Source organism: Styela clava, chromosome 2 (assembly GCF_964204865.1).
Source record: "Styela clava chromosome 2, kaStyClav1.hap1.2, whole genome shotgun sequence".
Lineage (NCBI taxonomy): Eukaryota > Metazoa > Chordata > Ascidiacea > Stolidobranchia > Styelidae > Styela > Styela clava.
The window spans coordinates 7,942,257-7,961,173 of record NC_135251.1 but is presented as its reverse complement, the minus strand read 5'-3'; the positions used below and the strand labels follow the sequence as shown (position 1 = coordinate 7,961,173).

General features: G+C 34.4%; 1 protein-coding gene across 2 annotated transcripts in view; it reads left to right on the top strand.

The window, feature by feature from the left end:
- Positions 1-508: 508 nt before the first annotated feature.
- LOC144419943 (uncharacterized) overlaps positions 509-18,917 on the top strand; it is a 36,803-nt gene continuing 18,394 nt past the window's right edge. For both annotated transcript variants that reach the window (XM_078110204.1, XM_078110205.1), the window contains exons 1-7: positions 509-2,016; positions 3,156-3,472; positions 4,637-4,807; positions 7,101-7,268; positions 12,101-12,268; positions 13,012-13,179; positions 16,104-16,271. In XM_078110204.1, coding sequence (XP_077966330.1) covers positions 666-2,016; positions 3,156-3,472; positions 4,637-4,807; positions 7,101-7,268; positions 12,101-12,268; positions 13,012-13,179; positions 16,104-16,271 — 2,511 coding nt within the window. In that variant the 5' untranslated portion in view covers positions 509-665. The remainder of the gene's footprint in view (positions 2,017-3,155; positions 3,473-4,636; positions 4,808-7,100; positions 7,269-12,100; positions 12,269-13,011; positions 13,180-16,103; positions 16,272-18,917) is intronic.

The following is an 18,917-nucleotide window of genomic DNA, read 5'->3' as shown; positions in this document are numbered from 1 at the left end:
TGAAAGATCGCAACTTGAAGATCTTCTTCCACCTCTAACCTTGATTCGTATTTGTTTTTATTATATGATAACACCGAAAACATCCTTTCACATGAGTAGGTAGTTACGAATGGTAAAAGAACATTCGTTGAAGCCGCTGATAACTACCGGTAGATACTTATAGATAGAAACTTTTATTTATGGCAATTTTCAAATTGTTTTGCGACCCAGAGTGGAAGGTCTCTTGGCCCAAATGTGATTGCGGCCCACAATTTGCGGACCCATGATATACAGAGTCTTGTTCAAAACAGAAGGCATGGAGTAGGTGTCATATAAAAAAAAAACATTAAAAATATTACCGTACTCGAAATTGGAGAAATCACAATGATGTTAATTCAGGAACAATTATGTAAATGTTACAAAGATATTATGAATTGCAACTGTTTACAAAAATGTACATTATGTAACAAATTTACTGGAATCTATGTTGGGTTTCATCGCATTTGAATGACAAATGTTTTCCAGGTAAATTTGTAGCAGGTTTAGTTAAAGTTTATACCCTAGAACTCAAAAGATATTGTTGAAGAGTATTGGTGAATATCACATCAGATGGATCTAATATTATAAAGCTTTACCAGATGGTCAATACACTGGATTGTAAAACTCAATGACATTGCGAAGCAAACATGATGTCTTATCAGAAAGTAATAGCAAAAATCAATGAGAATACTATACAGTGCACTGACTTCTATGACTTTGCTGAACCTCATGGAGTTTTTAACAGAAAACTAAATGTGGACGTCACTCCTCAATTAGAAGAAATTGATTTTTATAAAGGTGGAAGGATACCTGCATATGATTACGTACCAGAGTCATCTGATTTCAAAGAATATTTGGAGGAGGAGAGAGAAAGTGGGATTAGAAAAGAGATTCAACTTGATGAATTGTTTGACAGCTTTAAACAAGGTCATGTCTGTTTCGTGGGACCGGCTGGATCAGGGAAATCCACTCTCATGAAAGCCACATCAAGAAATGCCGTGCGGGGAAAATATTTCCCAGGAAATATTAGGATGGTTCCATATATAGAATGCAAACAATATAAGAGCAACTGGAAAGTAACAGCAAGTGAACTAATTTTCAACAATCTCACAAAAGAAGAAAGAGGTCAAGCAATTGACATTGCAAAAACTCACCCAGAAGAAGTTTTGTTTATGCTCGACTCCTTGGATACTCTCCAATATACAGTTGATGGAGTTTACGAAGTCATCAATCTAGATGAGCCTGCATATCCTGAAGTAATAATGTGGAATTTTCTCTCTGGAAAATTATTTCCTGGGTGTCGCATTATATCGTCCAGTCGTGAACATTCCATCAGAAATTTTTGGGGAGAAGTTCGACCAGACAAGGTTATTGCACTTGCTGGATTAACAATGGAGTCCATCAAAGAAATCATTTCTGGATATGAAGGAGATGAAGAGGCTGAGAAAATAATGGAATTTCTCAAAATCAAAGCCCCATTACTCTTGTTTCTGTGCACTACACCTGTGATGCTTGTTTACACACTGATAGCGTTAAAACTCAAATCTGACTTCAAACCAAACACTATGACTGGTATTATGATTGAGGTCATGCAAAGTATATTACGATCTTCCCACACTCACCAAGAGAATATTCTGGAAGTTTTGGGCAAATTAAAAGAACTATCATACATTGGGACAGTAGAACGTCGAGTTCTATTTACAGAAGATGATTTTCGTCAAGTTCATCTAAAACCGGAAGAAGCAACCGATCTAGCAATCCTGGCTCCTGGAGGAATATATCGTAAACTCTTTCAAGGAATCCACCTTCTTTACTTTCAACATCAAAGTATTCAAGAAATGCTCACATCTTTCTATATTCTTGGACTGGATTTAAAACCATTCAAGAAGTTCGTGGATAAACATCTCCATACCGGTCACTTTGTTTTTGTCAGAAGAATGATCTGTGGATTTTTATTGAATCCCACAGTTTATGAAGCAGCCGGAATTTTACTTGAAGGTATTGTGTTGTTTATTGTTGAACCTGAATTCAAAATTCGGCGGTCCCGAGGTATGTGCACCATATGTACACCAAGGTGGCACACAACCTGAACTTTTACCTGATAAACATACTATGTTCAGGCTGTGCGCCATCTTGGTGAACATACTTCAGGAGGTCCCAAAATTCAAGATAGAGCCCTTTTTCTTCTTGATTTGAATCTAAAATTTGTTAGATGTTTTTCGCATTATCAATTAAACAGTACAATGGCCTAGCAGTTAAAGTATTCGACTTCACCATTTTGGCATTGTAGGTTACTCATATCGGATTTAAATTTCATACCTGTCTCTGTCTTTCCCGATCCCTCATCAATTGACAGATTCAATATTTTTCGTTACATTCATGTGTGTTCAATGTTTTATATTGATTCAAGCACAATGAAAATAAATACCTGAATAACCTAGGGCAGTGGATTTCAACCTTTTTTTTTCGTGGTCCACTTTCGTTGAACAAAAAAATTCGGTGGCTCAGTAACATTCATATGCTACAATCTAACAATTTTTAATAGATTTGTGGCCCATCTGAAATTGTTTTTCTGGCCCAGCAGTGGGTCATGGCCTACTGATTGAAAACCAGTTACCTAGGATGTATGAAATTTAGTACCCAATGCTGACCCAGAAAGATCTCTGTAATTTTAAGAAACAGTAACTCTATTCCTAGCTTATCAGTGGATGCTTGTACAGGACATTGTGTGGAGCCAAATCCATTAATAAGTGTCATATATAACCTAATTTATTAATGCTGTAATATTTGTTGATTGGCACATGGGTTCAGATGCTACTAGGGTTGTCTATTGCTAAACAAAAAGTAGCCAAGCATTATTTCTGTACATCTTGCTCTGGATTTAAACTAAACTTAACTTAAAGATCGAAGGAATCTGAAGTACAGTGACAAACGCTAGCCAAACAATGTAACTGACACATTAATGCTATGAGGTGCAGCATGTTATTTAGTGATCAATAGCATATTCATTGATTGACTATGGCTGTTACTGATGTAAAAAAGATAAAAATGTTATTTGTACGTCAACCTTACTGCATGGTAATATGTTATTCAGATACAAGTATCATCAGTATACATATATTTTTATATTTTCACAGAAATTAAGGATCTTGAAGAAAAGCAAGATATTCTCAAGGAAAGTCTGCAATTACAACTCAAAAAAATATCAAACAAATCAGATCTTTTGGATCTTTTCAATGCATTGAACGAAGCCAAAGATGGAATGAGTGGCATTGTCAAATCATCTCTTGATAAAATCGACATGTTTAGACATCCTCTCTCCATCATTGATGTTCATGTCACTGGATCAGTAGCTTCCTACTGTACGTCACTAACAATGGAGTTCACAGCTTGTGATCTCAAGTCAGCCTCACTTCAAACTCTCGCATCTGGATTGAAAGGATCAAATGTGAAGGTAGAATTTCTAATATTAAATTATTCAAGTTTGTTTTCATATCTTAACTATAAATAGGGCTTCAAGCAAACAGCTTATATTTGGAGAGTTACAACTGTATAGTAGAATGGTATATAATAATGGTATATGTTGAATTAATTAAATATTAGAATCTCTTTGGTTCGGAAGTTTTCACTGAATTGTCACCTCGCGGAGTTTTGAGGTGGACCTGGTTTTAAACCTGAAATCTGTGGTCAGTGGCGCAAACTTAATTTATATAATATAGTTGAGTTTCTTATTTGGTAAATACTTAGACTACACGGTATGTGCAAAACACCATAGAGCAGAATATTTAATATTAATTTCTCAATGTTGTGTTATTGTGTCTCTACTTTGAACAAAACTCCAGACAAGCAGCCATTAATCTTTAGTAAACTATAGTAGATTTTTACCATTTGCTACCGAATAAATTATATAAAATTATAAATCAGAATCTTCTGGTGTTTAGTAAATTAATCACACACTGATTTATGAATGATATATTTTAATGATAAGATTATTCCTTTTAAATACCTTCAAGATTCCCGCAATTCTGTATCTTTTGCTTTGAATTAAACTATAATTTTCAACTAATATCCAACCTTAGCATAAGTAAAAACACATCAGTCCAGTTTACTGTGCTGTTTCCACATCATATGCTTGTGGTTGTCAACCGTGGTTCAGCCTGTACAGTTGCAAGTTTTCATTCATATCCGAGAGTTTATTATTATTATATGTATATCGTTTTAATGTAACCAAATGCATATTACATTTGCCACTATCATCAGATTTGCTATACTTGGTATATGTTCATTATGTTTTACCAGTATAAAGTTTGCTTAATTTATATATTCATGTTTATACAATTTAGCCTATAAAAGTCAATGAACTGTTCCACAGAGTGCTCCTTGACCCACTGGAATGTTTCATTGTCAGTTTTGCTCCATCAAAAAGATGAAAACCACTGTCCGTGCTTGATTTGTTGCTGATTTTGCCATTTTAATTTAATTTTGAGATATTTTTCTTTCTTTTTCTAAGGTGTAAAATTTTGCCATTTTACCTGAACCTTGGGCGGCTCTCCATTTTTTACAATCTGTCCAATGAGATTTAAAACAGTCTAAATTTTAAATTGTTCTTTAATTATAGATCATGAGTTTACACCTGCATGGAAACACAAATATGGGAGTTGAAGGTTTATCATCCGTTGGACAAATACTTTCCAATCAAACCTGTGTTGAAGGGTTGGGCCTTACCAACTGTAACCTGTCATCAGATCAACTACAAGCTTTCAAATCCTCGATTGGCAACAGAACAAAGGTGAGTTCCAATGATCAATCTATAGTAACTTTTATTGAATTTATTGTACAGCACATTCTATGGGTTGAAATTCTGAAATTTTTTTGGGGTCGTTTGTTTATTTGCTAGGCTTGCACGTAATTGACAAAAATCAATTCCGTAATTACGGCAAAATCGATTACGTAATGACCCCGTAATTGCGATATTTTGTCACACATTTAAACCTATCATAACAGTCAATTGAATTTCGGGTTTCTAATTTATTAATCAACGAAGAGCGTTTGATTATACTTGCGCTTGACTCGAGACGAATTTGCACCGATTTTACATTATCTGACTTTACTACCTAGTTAGCATTATTGATGCCGACTTATTGACAATTACCATGCTTTATTTTACGTTATATCATTTCTCGGCCTAAATGTTATAACATTATTTGCGATCAATTTAGATCAAATAATAATTATTTGCCCATAATTTAAATGCCGTACTTATATGACATGCTTTCTCCAAAAATACAAAGTTGTATCGCAAAACAAAGCATTTTGTGACATTTATTTTTCTAACTCAAGTCGACAATCCTATCGGCCAAGAATGATACAAGTTTGGTCGAGTGCCGGTGGTATTCGAGTCGACAATAAACCAAAATAAGTTGCCACCTTTGGCAAAGACATTTAGAAGACATATTTGGCCCAAATATTGCGAGGCATTGTGAAAAACATATTGTGCAAGGCCAAGTCCGGACGGATACATAACGGTAACGGTACATAACGATTTTGTAATGTAAAATGGATCTCGCACAGAACTGGCCCATACTTCATTATATTTGATAGTAGTTAAATTGAGAATATTGAACTGTTAAAGACAAAAAGATGATTGTCAATATCCCGAAATTTCGTTGCCTCGGTTAAGTATAATCCAATGATCAGGACATTTTCAATTAAATACTGTACAAAGATAAGTTATACATTTAGGCTACAATTTAGCTTGTTTGAAATTTTAATCGTGCTTTGTGGTGGTGAATTCCCACTATTTAAATAAGGTTAGTTATAAAAACAGAATAGGTTTCTGGATTCGATTTAAGTATTCTAGAAAAGCCACCGTTTAGATAAGCGCGACATTAATTACCACAGCGATGTATTGGCGCCGAGTAATCCATCGCTCTTTTCGCTTTTTAGGTTCAGATTCGTCGTAAAAGCGCATCGTTAAATTTTGCAAGTTCGAGAAACCTAAAAATCGGCAGTCGTGTTGAAAGTTTATGGATATTTTCCTATTTATACCCCAAGTCGAAATAAAACAGCCAAAAACAGTATGATATTCCATGGTTCGTATATAAAGTGTTGATATTAACAATGAACAATGGTTGAGCATTGCTAATCAACACTTGGTGGGAAATTCCCACTATTTAAATACGGGCTGCTATAAAAATAGAATAAAATAGAAACGCAACATATATACCATATGTAACGGCAAACTGGAACAAGTGAATAATACATATAAAAGTAAAATAAATTGAAATAACTGAAAAAATATATTTATTTACGTGTCTTACTTATCTGGTTCGACATTTCTAAATTTACAAAAACGGTGTTGACACAAAAATTTTTGGGAATCACTAGTTTAGCAATGCCTGTAATTTATAGTTACAACTGCCATACAAAATGCGGAGTCAAATAAAAAAATATTTTAGCTGATCTTAAGTCTGAATTTTTATTTATTTAATGATTTCGATGAGGAGGGAAGTAACATCTTAAAACTGGAATATAATTGAATTTTGAAAAATAATTTTTGTGAAAAAAAATAAACTTAGCAATTCGGTGTAGTTAGGGATAGGAAGTCAAAATGATGGTGTCTTAGGCAACATTTTCATTTTTGTACTAGTGTACTTCTGCTGAAGACAAACAACAATGTCATTGATGATTGTCTCATTTTTTTCTTGTGGGCAATGTTGGCATACTCACCAATAATAACAGATTAAGATTTGGATAATTATTTATGTTGTGCATAAAACATCGCACAATTAAACGAAAGCAAAAAATAGGGTACTTTGAAATCTATTAGCTTAAAGTAATAATAATTTGAAATGGGCCATGTTAATATCAAAATAAATATTTCAAAATTTTTGCACTCTCTCTTGAGTATTAATGATGGCATAATTGCTCAATCCTCCGTTCTCATGCAGTTGTTAACATTCATTAACATGGGATTCAGCTATTCTGAATTTATATCTATCCATATTTTATCCTAATTTTTCACTTAGTAAAGAACCAATTTTAGAGTACATGGTTCATCAATTATTCTCGACTCTTTATAGATCATGCAATTGTTGCTGGAAGGAAACACCAACATGGGAGTTGAAGGTTTATCATTAGTTGGACACATACTTTCCAATCAATCCAGTGTTGATCGTTTGGGCCTTGAAAACTGTAACCTGTCATCAGATCAACTAAAGGCTTTCAAATCATCCTTGGGCAACACAGAGGTATAGCACAAATAACTTCTTTTAAAAGGTTTGAATTAAATTTTGTAATAAGTCTTTCACCTTCATAACCTAAAATTGGATTACATGGTGAAGTTTATAAAAAATCTCTATCATTTTAACTTTATCTTTTTTAATAATACTTTTCAGGCCTACTCGTTTATTTAAATATTTGTTTAAAAATATATAATAATCAATTCTTATGGCCAATTCGGTTCTGTTGAGTCATGTCTTTCGATTTTGTGAAATACTTGAAATGGTTCTATATTGTACCAAAGTATATTAGTTTTTTTCGGATAAACTTCCAAGTTCAATTGATTTTGAATGATAGGCAAATAGCGAAGTATTCTTTTTCATGAATACTTGTCAAATGTATTGTTGAGAAAAATGTTCTATATGAATCCTATCCACTCCTCTTACTCTAATTGTGATCACCAGAGTAGAAATTCACATTTTTTGTAATTTTCTAGATATTTTTCATTGTAGACGTGTGCAGTTTTAAAGATATAATATTTTTTACATTTTAATCATGATAAACATGATTAAGATTTTTGATAATTGTTCACTGAAATTTTAATGAGCTTAGTGTTTTCGATGGATAGGATTTACATATTTATCCCGGGGGAGAGGAAAGCTGATAAGGCGGCTTAATTATATGGCGAACCACGGCCTCTCGTCAGGTTACCATTCCAAGTCGGGTATGGGATTAGTTAGTGATTTGTTTTCGGAAGCATGGACTTGATGGTGGAGGAAGCCGTAACCGACCAGCGGTAAGTTACGTAAACCACCCAACGGCGGCGAGGAGTCCAGCAATCCTCTCGCACATAACCATCCCTGCATGGGATTCAAGCCTGCGAACCCACGCAGAGTAATCAGTATTCCTAACGCTTAGGACGATGAGCCACACCGCCACGCCGGTGACGTCATTCTCACTATACCATGACATTCTGTCAACGCGTCGTGTCTGATCGCGATAACAGAATACCGGGACCACAACATGCTGACAAACAGTGTTTGGCGTTTAATGATAGACCTATTTTGGTTAGTGAAGTTTAGCTGGAATGGTAGTCTATTCACGTTCACACAAATTTTGCTAATCAACTGTTTCAAAAAACTCAAAACTTCAATTTTCACTCCAAAATGTACTCTTTAACAATTTTGATTTGACTATCTGTGATTGTGTAAAATACGGTACCTTGGAGTCATTCTGGATAACAAACTTGATTGGAGGGCTCAGATTGACCAACTAGCTGGTAATCTGTAAAGAGCAATTGGTGCCAGGAAAAAGTTGAGAAATTTTGTCCCAAGGAGTATTTTAAGAAATGTATTTTTTTTTCACTTTTCTATTCCCATTTACAATATGGAATCATGGCATGGGGCTCTGATTGTAAAACTCATCTCAATAGGATCCGTGTGCTTCAAAATTGTGCCTTAAGAAGAATGGGTGGTGCACGTATACGTCGGAGCTTAAATCCGATCTACAGGCAAGAATATACTGAAACTTGAGAATGTTTATCAATTGGAAGTTACTAAATTTATGTTTCAATCTAAACGTGGTATTTTGCCGGATGCATTTGACAACTATTTCACACTTTCTAGTGATGTCCATAGATAATAGTCGATCACCTGGTAGGGGTGCGTATTTCATCAAAAAGACAATCTCTAACTTGGTTCAGGGATCTATAAAATTCACTCGTCCTGTTATCTGTCCTGTCCTATCTGTTAGAAGGAAATTGTATTTTCTGAAAATCTGAAAACGTTTCAGTTCGGCATTCCCTACCCATTTTATCACACCTTGTGTTCAATGGTTTGAACTTGTGCAATCCGGAATGCAAACATGGTCAGGTTTTATGCTTCAACTGCCTGGTTATCACACTGATGCATGTAATTTTATATTTCTCATGTTAACCTATCATCATCAAAAGTTTATGCCTAGTTTGAATATTCATAAGGTAAAAATGGGAACATAAGTAAACAGATTTCAAACATTTAATGATGAATGAAATCAATTTTAAAATGGTAGTTATTTCCAAAAGCGAGGGTTAAAAAACAACAGCATTTCCGTTTTAGAAATATTAATTTTGACTATGTTTCTTAAAAAAGCTTCTTGACTCAATAATTTTTCAATTTTTCAAATTTTTTGCGATTCCCAATGCTTCCAAGATATAAAATACAATCGATTTGACCACAAAAAATGCCACTTGACTGAAACATTATTCATTGATCCTCATACTAGATGAACTGGGATATTGTGTATTGAGCTGCAGGTCTTTTCTCCTTATTTACCCGAGACCATGGTCTAGCAATAACAATTGGACGAATATGCTCAACTACCGAATTTTATAACAAACACAGTGACATCTTCAAGCAGCATCTAAGAAGAAAAATTAAGAGAAATTACCCCGAACACCTGGTATACAAACCCATAGAGCGAGCAATAAATACGAATAGGACCATGATACTGACACCAAAAAGTCGACAAAACGAAAAGCTGACACACTTTTGGTCGCGACGTACCACCCACTCCTTCCACCAATCAGAAAAATATTTAAAAGTCCTATACCGCGACACCCTACTGCAGGAAGTATTCCCCAACCCGCCCATTATGGGCTACAGAAAAAGTCCAACACTAAGGGATTTATTAGTAGAGCAAAATAAAATCGACTAAAAAGGATTTGATAAATGCAACAGAAAAGGGTGCACGACCTGCCAACATTCATCCGAAACCTCAATATTCAGAAGCACATCGACCGGCGAAAAATTCCAAATCTCCAAACAAATCAGCTGCAACACGAAAAATATAATATACCTAATAACTTGTAAAAAATGCCAAGCGCAGGACGTAGGAGAAAGCGGAAGGAAATCAAAGGCTTGTACTTCAGACCACCTTAGGGGTATTCGAAAAGCGACCCCAACACCAGTTGCCATTCATTTCAATAGCGAAGGGCACAATATATACAAATTCAGTATCCTGGGCATTATCTCACTAACCCACGACGAACTCTACAGTAAAACCAAAGAGCATTATTGGATTAACTAAATGATGACTCGGCAACCACAGGGAATTAATAGAAAATATTAAAATTTAAACGGCAGGCAAATACAAAACCGAAAGACAAACAGCACTATCAAAAAACAACAAGAATACAAACAAAAAAGGTTCAAAAACAAACAATGGAAACTGCACAAATAGACGAACTTCTTCTACCCAACCACATCAGTTTGACCGGTAGTTGTAAGATGATACGAACCAAAGTGTCCCATCCCCATATCATCTAAATTCAGTTATAGGAAACTCAATTATAGACTAAATTCATATGATCTTTATATTTACATTATATCTTGTATTGTTTGAAGAAGTTAGACCATGATCTAACGAAAGCTCACAAATATACATACTATTTCGTTGAAAGAGTTCATGTTATTTTTACTCAGTGATCCTCAATTGATAAAAAAACTCCCAACTTCTGCCACCATGCTAGTTTTTAAAGTTACAAGAGCGTGTCAACTTCCAAAATGCGGATTTCGACCAATTTACACCAAATTTGAATTTAAATATATTGTGTATTAATGCAAAACGCTACCACTTCATTAAATGCAATTAATATGATCTACAACCCCAAGGCCATTCAGGGTTCAGTATTTTATGACATATCACTTTTGTCATATTTTTTATTAAAAAATTATTACATGAAAAGGGATAATTTTTATAATTTGTATGAACTATTAGACTTTTTTATGTATTTATATAATTAAATGGTTACCTGTCGTAGCCACTCATATATCTGAATAGAAATACGTTGTGCACAATGAATATGCTTGATCAGGATTTAAATAGTTTTTTAGAAATGTTTTCAATGAAACTTCTCAGAATTAGCTGAGTTTTTAGTCCATTTGACACTACTTGCGCCATCTGTCTTTCACAATTTCACCCAATGATGATTTTTGTCTTAGAGTGAAAAACCCAAATTTGATTTTCATAAATTCTGAATTTTCTACTATAGTAAGGGCTTACAATTTCTGTTGAATTAGGTTCACTATGAGTGTACTTTTTGTGAAACCTGCGAGGCACTTTCTCGGTATTTCATAGCACTTTCACACTCATAATCACATTAGAGTGAGAACTGATCTCAATACTGAATACTGATTTGATCTATCTATATCATACAATATATACAATAAAGTATAATTTTCCAGATTCTAGATTCAGAGTCAAAATTATTAATTCAAACCTAAAAAGTCTCGAAGGCCAAATATTTTTGGAAATTTTTATCTCATAGTGAGCAAAGGCAGGTCATAACATTTTTAAACTTTCGAAATGCTTGTTTGAAACAATTTTTGTAGATTATCGAAATGTATTACAAAAATTACAGCCAACGCTTCAACCATTAACAGAATAAGAGAACCAGATACAAATCCACGGTCACTCACGCATGGAACAGGGGGCCATAATACATTACTCTATTGAAGCAATATTCATTAGCTCATTGTAATAATAATTTGAAATAGGCTGTGGTGATTTAATAGTAATATTTTAATGATAGTTTTCTGTTTTGTGGATATTAAGGACTTCATAAAGCTCAAGCTTCTTTTCCATTTGGCAATATGGGACAGAATTCTCAGTGTTCGAGTAGCTCACCCAATATATTTCAATTGTGATATGTTTACTTTTGTGGTTCAATGGTGAGCTCTTTGTAATATTACTAGCATATCTTGAATCAAGAACTAGCAATACCACGAAGAACTACCGAAGTCCAACATAATTTTCAATTCTCACTCAGCAAAGAACCAATTAAAGATTTCATGGTCTATCAATTATTCTTGTCTTTTTATAGATCATGAAGTTTTACCTGAGTAGAAACACTAACATGGGAGTTGAAGGTTTATCATCAGTTGGGCAAATACTCTCCAATCAATCTTGTGTTAAAGATTTGGGCCTTTCCGAATGTAACCTGTCAGCAGATCAACTACAAGCTTTCGAATCATCCCTGGGCAACACAGAGGTATAAATAACACAATATTTATTCACATAATTGATTTTTTTGGAAGTATTGGAGAAAATTTTGAGTTTGATTTTGTAATATGTTTCCATTTTACATCTTCATAGCCCAAAAGAACCTCCTGAAGTATGGTGCACAACCTGGGCATAGTATGTGTAAAAGGTTAGGGTTCAGATCGTGCGCCATCTTGGTGCACATACTTCGGGAGCGCCGACCAAAATTGGGTTACACGGTGAAACTTATGAAAAAAACTCTACAATTTTAAATTTATCTTTTTTAATAATAGTCCTCAGGCCTACTCGCTTATTTAAAAATTTGTTTGAATTATATAATAACCAGTTCTTCTGACCAATTCAGTTCTGTTGAATCTTGTTCTGTGATTGTGTGAAATACCCAAATTGCCCTTTTCGTACTTGAAATATATTAATTATTTTTCAGATGAACTCCCAAGTTTAATTGATTTTGAAAATTTTTTAGAACAAATAACGAAATAAAGCTTCTGTTTCATTTGGCAACATGGGACAGAATTCTCAGTGTTCGAGTAGCTCACCCAATATATTTCAATTGTGATATGTTTACTTTTGTGGTTCATTGGTGAGGTCTTTGGAATATTACCAGCATATCTTGAACCAAGAACTCGCAATATCATGAAAAACTATTCAAGTCCGACATAATTTTCATTTCTCACTCGGTAAAGAACTATTTATAGATTTCATGGTTTATCAATTATTCTTGTCTCTTTATAGATCATGAAGTTGTGGCTGATTGGAAACACAAACATGGGAGTTGAAGGTTTATCATCAGTTGGACAAATACTTTCTAATCAATCCTGTGTTGAACAGTTGAGCCTTCGCAACTGTAACCTGTCATCAGATCAACTAGAAGCTTTCAAATCATCCATGGGCAACACAGAGGTATAAATAACACAATAATAATCACATAATTGACTTTTTTGTAAGTGTTGGAGGAAATTTTGAGTTCGATTTTGTAATATGTTACAGTTTTACATCTTCATAGCCCAAAAGAACCTCTAGAAGTATGTGCACCAAGATGACGCACAATCTGAACATAGTATGTGTACCAGGTTAGGGTTGAGGTTGTGCGCTATCTTGGTGCACATACTTCGGGATCGCCGACCAAAATTAGATTACACGGTGAAACTTATGAAAAAACTCTACAATTTTAAATTTATCTTTTTTGATAATAGTGCTCAGGCCTACTCGTTTTCTTTAAAAATTTGTTTGAAATATATAATGGCCAATTCTTCCAACCAATTTGGTTCTGTTGAGTCTTGTTCTGTGATTGTGTGAAATACCCAAATTGCCCTTTTCGTACTTGAAATATATTAATTATTTTTCTGATGAACTTCCAAAGTTAATTGATTTTCAAAATTTTTTAGAACAAATGAGCAAAGTATTCTTTTTTCAGTACTCATTAAATATATTTTTTAAGGAAAATTTGGTATATGACTTTTATCAACGTCTTTCACTCTGAACCAGGCCTTGTACGACGAAAATAAATTTGCACTACGAAAATAAATATTTGAATCTGTACAATTGTTCAATGATAACTGTTCGAACGAAATACTATTTCCTGAAAATCTGTAATTGTATCAGTTCGGCATTGCGTACCCATTTCATCACACCTCGTGTTCGATGATTTAAACTTGTGCAATTCGGTATGCAAACATGGCCAAGTCACATAATTTAACTATTATGTGAGCACACCCATTGCATGTAAATTTGTGATTCTCTGGTTTTACAATCATCTTCAAAAGTTGCTGCCTGGTTCAAGTGTTTATAAGTAAAAATGAAAAAAAATTTAAATTTAGAACAGAAGGTAACAGATTTTAAACATTAAATGATGAACGATTACCAATTCTAAAATGGTTGTTATTTCAAACAGCGAGGGTTAAAAAACAAAATCATTTCTTTCTTTAAAATTTTAAATTGACTATGTTGCTCTGAGTTAAAAATAATTTTACAATCTTGTTTATTGATTCTGAATGCTACCAAGATATGAAACACAATCGGTTTGACCACAAAAAATGTCACTTGACTGAAACATTGAATTCTGATATCTATTGATCCTCACTTGTTAAAAACCAACCTCTGGCACCAGGCTATATTCAAAGGTACAAGAGCGTGTCAACTTTCAAAATGTGGATTTTAAACAATTTTCACCAATTTGAATATGAATTTCACTCTATTGTGTGTTAATGCCAATTGTTACCACTTCACTTCACTATGTTGTGTATCAATAACAAGTGCTACTATTTCATTAAATGCAATTATTTTGACCTACAACCCCAAGGCCATCCAGAGTTAGGTCAGCATTTTATGACATATTACTTTTGCCAAATTTAATAAGAAAAAATTTATAAGATTAAAAAAAGAATAAATTTTATAATTTGTATGAACTATTAGATTAATTTTATATGTATATATAAAATTGGATAGTTACCAGCCGGAGCCACTCAAATTTCTGAATAGCAAAACGCTGTGCACAATGAATATGTTTGATCAGGATTTAAAATGTTTTTAGAAATATTTTCAATGAAACTTTTTTATAGAATCAGCTGAGTTTTTTTTTGTTCAATTGACATGGCTGACGCCATCGGTTCCATCACAATTTCATCCAATAGGATTTAAATATTTATCCTGGAGGACAAGAAAGTCGATAAGATGTCTCAACCATATGGCGAACCACGGCCTCTCTTCCGGTTACCATTCCATATCGGCTATGGGATTAGTTAGTGATTTGTTTTCGCAAGCATGGAATTGATGGTGTCGCAAGTCGTAACTGACCAGCGGTTACGTAACCAACCTACAGTGGCGAGGAGTCCTGCAATTGTTTTGCACATACATCATCCTCGCATGGGATTCAAACCCTGTAAACCCACGCAGAGTAATCAGAGGTGCGGTGGCGAGCGTATTCCTAAAGCTTAGCTCGATGAGCCACTCAGCTGCCAATGGTGGTTTTTGTATAAGAGTGAAAAAACAAAACTTGATTTTCAAATAGTATGAATTTCAAACTATAGTAAGGGCTTACAATTTCTGTTGAATAAGGTTCAAAATGAGTGTACTTTTTGCGGAACCTGCGAGACACTTTCTTGAGAGTGAACACTGATCTCAATACTAATTTGATATCTATGCATATCATATAATATATACAACGAAGTAGAATTTTCCAGATTTTAGTTCCAGAGTCAAAATTATTAATTGAAACTTAGAAATTCTCAAAAGCCAAACTTTTTTGGAAATTTATATCTCATAGTGAGAAAATGCAGGTCAAAACATTTTTGAACTTTTGAAATGCTTGTTTGAAACAATGTTTGTAGATAATCGAAATGTATTACAAAAATTACAGCCAACACTTCAACCATTAATAGAATAAGAGCCAGATGCAAAACCATGGTCACTCATGCATGGAACAGGGAGTCATAATACATTTGTACTTATTATCCCTCATTGCTCTACTGAAGCACTATTCCATAAGCTCATAGTAATAATGATTTGAAATAGTTTTTCGTAATATCATAATATTTTAATGATAGTTTTCTGTTTTGTGAGTACTTCATAAACTCAAGCTTCTGTTCCATTTGGCAACATGGGACAGAATTCTTAGTGTTCGAGTAGCTCGCCCAATATATTTCAATTCTGATATATTTACTTTTGTGGTTCAATGGTGAAGTCTTTGGAATATTACCAGCATATCTTGAACCAAGAACTATCAATATCATGAAAATTTATCTAAGTCCAGCATACTTTTCATTTCTCACCAGTAAAGAACCAATTTTAAATTTCATGGTTTATCAATTATTCTTGTCTCTTTATAGATCATGATGTTTTACCTGAGTAAAAACACTAACATGGGAGTTGGAGGTTTAACATCAGTTGGGAAAATACTCTCCAATCAATCCTGTGTTAAAGAGTTGAGCCTTCGCGAATGTAACCCGTCAGCAGATCAACTACAAGCTTTCAAATCATCCTTGGGCAACACAGAGGTATAAATAACACAAGATTTAATCACATAATTTTTGGAGAAATTTTGAGTTTGATTTTGTAATATGTTACAGTTTTACATCTTCATAGCCCAAAAGGACCTGCAGAAGCATGTGCACCAAGATGGCGCACAACCTGAACGTATTATGTGTAACAGGTTTGGGTACAGATTGTGCGCCATTTTGGTGCACATACTTCGTGAGCGTCGCACAAAATTATGGAATACATGGTGAAACTTACGAAAAAACTCTACAATTTTAATTGTTTTTTTTTCTCAATATTACCGTATTTCTTCGTGTATAATACGCTCTTCTGGTTCCAGATTTCATCTTCGAAATCAGGGGGTGCGTATTATACATTGGTATAGAAAATTTTCAAAAAATCCTGATCGATATTTACATGCAATTGCAAAATACACATGTTTTCTTTCCGTCTTATTCCTATTAATTTTATGTGACAAAGTCCGTAATAACCAGATCATGCTTGTTGCAGTAGAATCACACCCACAGAATGGACTATCTTGTCTAACAAAGGACAACGCATCTATTTCAATAACCAGTGTATATAAGTGATAAGAACCTCACTTCAAATCGATAGTTTGATTGTTGTTGTCGTCCAGTCTGGCGTCCCTCATTTCTGTTTTGCCGTATCGGCAAAATTGAATGTTCCTAAATCATTTTTCCTCACTCAGAATTGCGGCTTGTTTCATTTCTCTCGTTTTGACCGATCGGTAAACCTAACGCTCACAAATCTTTTTTTCCCAATCATTTTCAAAATGCTCTAAGATAGGTAACAGCACGCTAATTCAAAGCCGGGTAACAGCACTCCGAGATTGACAGACACAACCCTGTCAATGTCATAAACACTTGAAACATATTATTAAATCACAGTGAAACTTGCTAGGCTGGCTTCCCGAAAATACCGAATGCGGTCGACGCAAGTGACCGAAGTGAGTGACTGAATTCGATCGTGCGTATTATGCATGGACCTTGGTATTTCATACAATCCACATCCTAAAAGAGTCCTGCGTATTATACATGGGTGCGTATTATACACGAAGAAATACGGTAGTTCTCAAGCCTACCAATTCTTATGACCAATTCGGTTCTGTTGAGTTTTGTTCTGTAATTGTGTGAAATACTCAAATTGCCCTTTTCTTACTTTTCTGATTTAATTATTTTTCTGATGAACTTCCAAGTTTAATTGATTTTGAAAAAAGTTTCAGCGCAAATGAGCAAAGTATTCTTTTTCTTGAGTACTCATTGAATATATTATTTTAGGAAAATGTTTCTATATGATTTTCATCCACGCCTTTCACTCTAGACCAGTGTTTCCCAACCCGAGTCCGCGGTCTCAAATGAGTCCGTGGAGCGTTTAAACGAGTCCGCAACGAGCCAGAAATTCGCTGCGGGCAGCAAATGTTTTTGCGATACTTAACCATCAGCCAAGTTACGATTTACGTCAAAATTTATACAAAACATAAACAACAAGTTTATTCACATAACTTCAATCGAGTCAATAATTACTGGATGCTGATGCTAGGCATATATTCGAATATTCAACTATTAGAATAGCAATTTACTATTCGAAAATATGGTAGCAGGTGACGCGACAGGTCACTTGCGCGTCGCTTAATCAAACGATCGGATTTCACAACTCACTTGCGGATTTCCGACGAAAACAAGAGTCGGCACACGAGTGGATAGATATCTAAGGGATGTTTCTCGCGAGCTCGAACAACGAGGAATCATATTTTTTCTGTTAGGTGTCAATGGTGGCAACCTAAATATTTTAAATTGAAAAGCGGCAATACAAAATACTAAAAATAAAACGGAGAACACCATCACTTTTGCTTTATGATGGTCCGCGACCGATTTCAAACGCTTATTAGAGATTGTAAATCGCAGAATTTCGGGTGCTACCGTAGTATACGTATTTCCCCTAGGATTCTTTGCTCACTGCCTCTACATTGGTACGTACAGTACTGTAGCGCCGTAAGTGTTGTACAAACAGCTCAGATTTGTCGAATCAAAACAAAATATAATTGGGTATTTTACCACGCATTTTGTGTCCACGGATTGTCATGATATTTTATGAGTAGTATTGCTTTTATTTCGTCAACACAACCGCAGATTTAAACAATCTCAATCAAATTAATTAGAAAGGCGATGAATATTTTTTTTTGATTTACTAATATACTTCAATTATATTTTTAATAGGTACTAAATCAAGTTGTGCTTTCTGGAAATTTATAGCAGATACTAGGATTTTTCTAACGGCGATAACAAATTCGCATGATCGCAATTAGGCAATATATTCTCACATTATTATGTTCGCAGATTGCCGTGGAATTTTAAAGCTGTAATGCTTTCATCTTGTCATAAGTCGACGCGAGTGACCATGAACACAATTAAATTAAAATAGAAGGATATTTTAAATTCTCGTAGTTGTCATAGATTGAATATTGTGAAACACAAAAGGCCATTTATACACTAACAAACCCGTAATTGCGGCGAATTTCCGATTTTGAAATTCGTTAATATTCTGTTGTGTTTGGTGTTGTTACTTCTTCACACAAAGTACGGTTGCAATAAACGCATGTTGAGTCCGCAAAGGTTTTCGCCGGTGAGAAAATAGTCTGCGGTCAA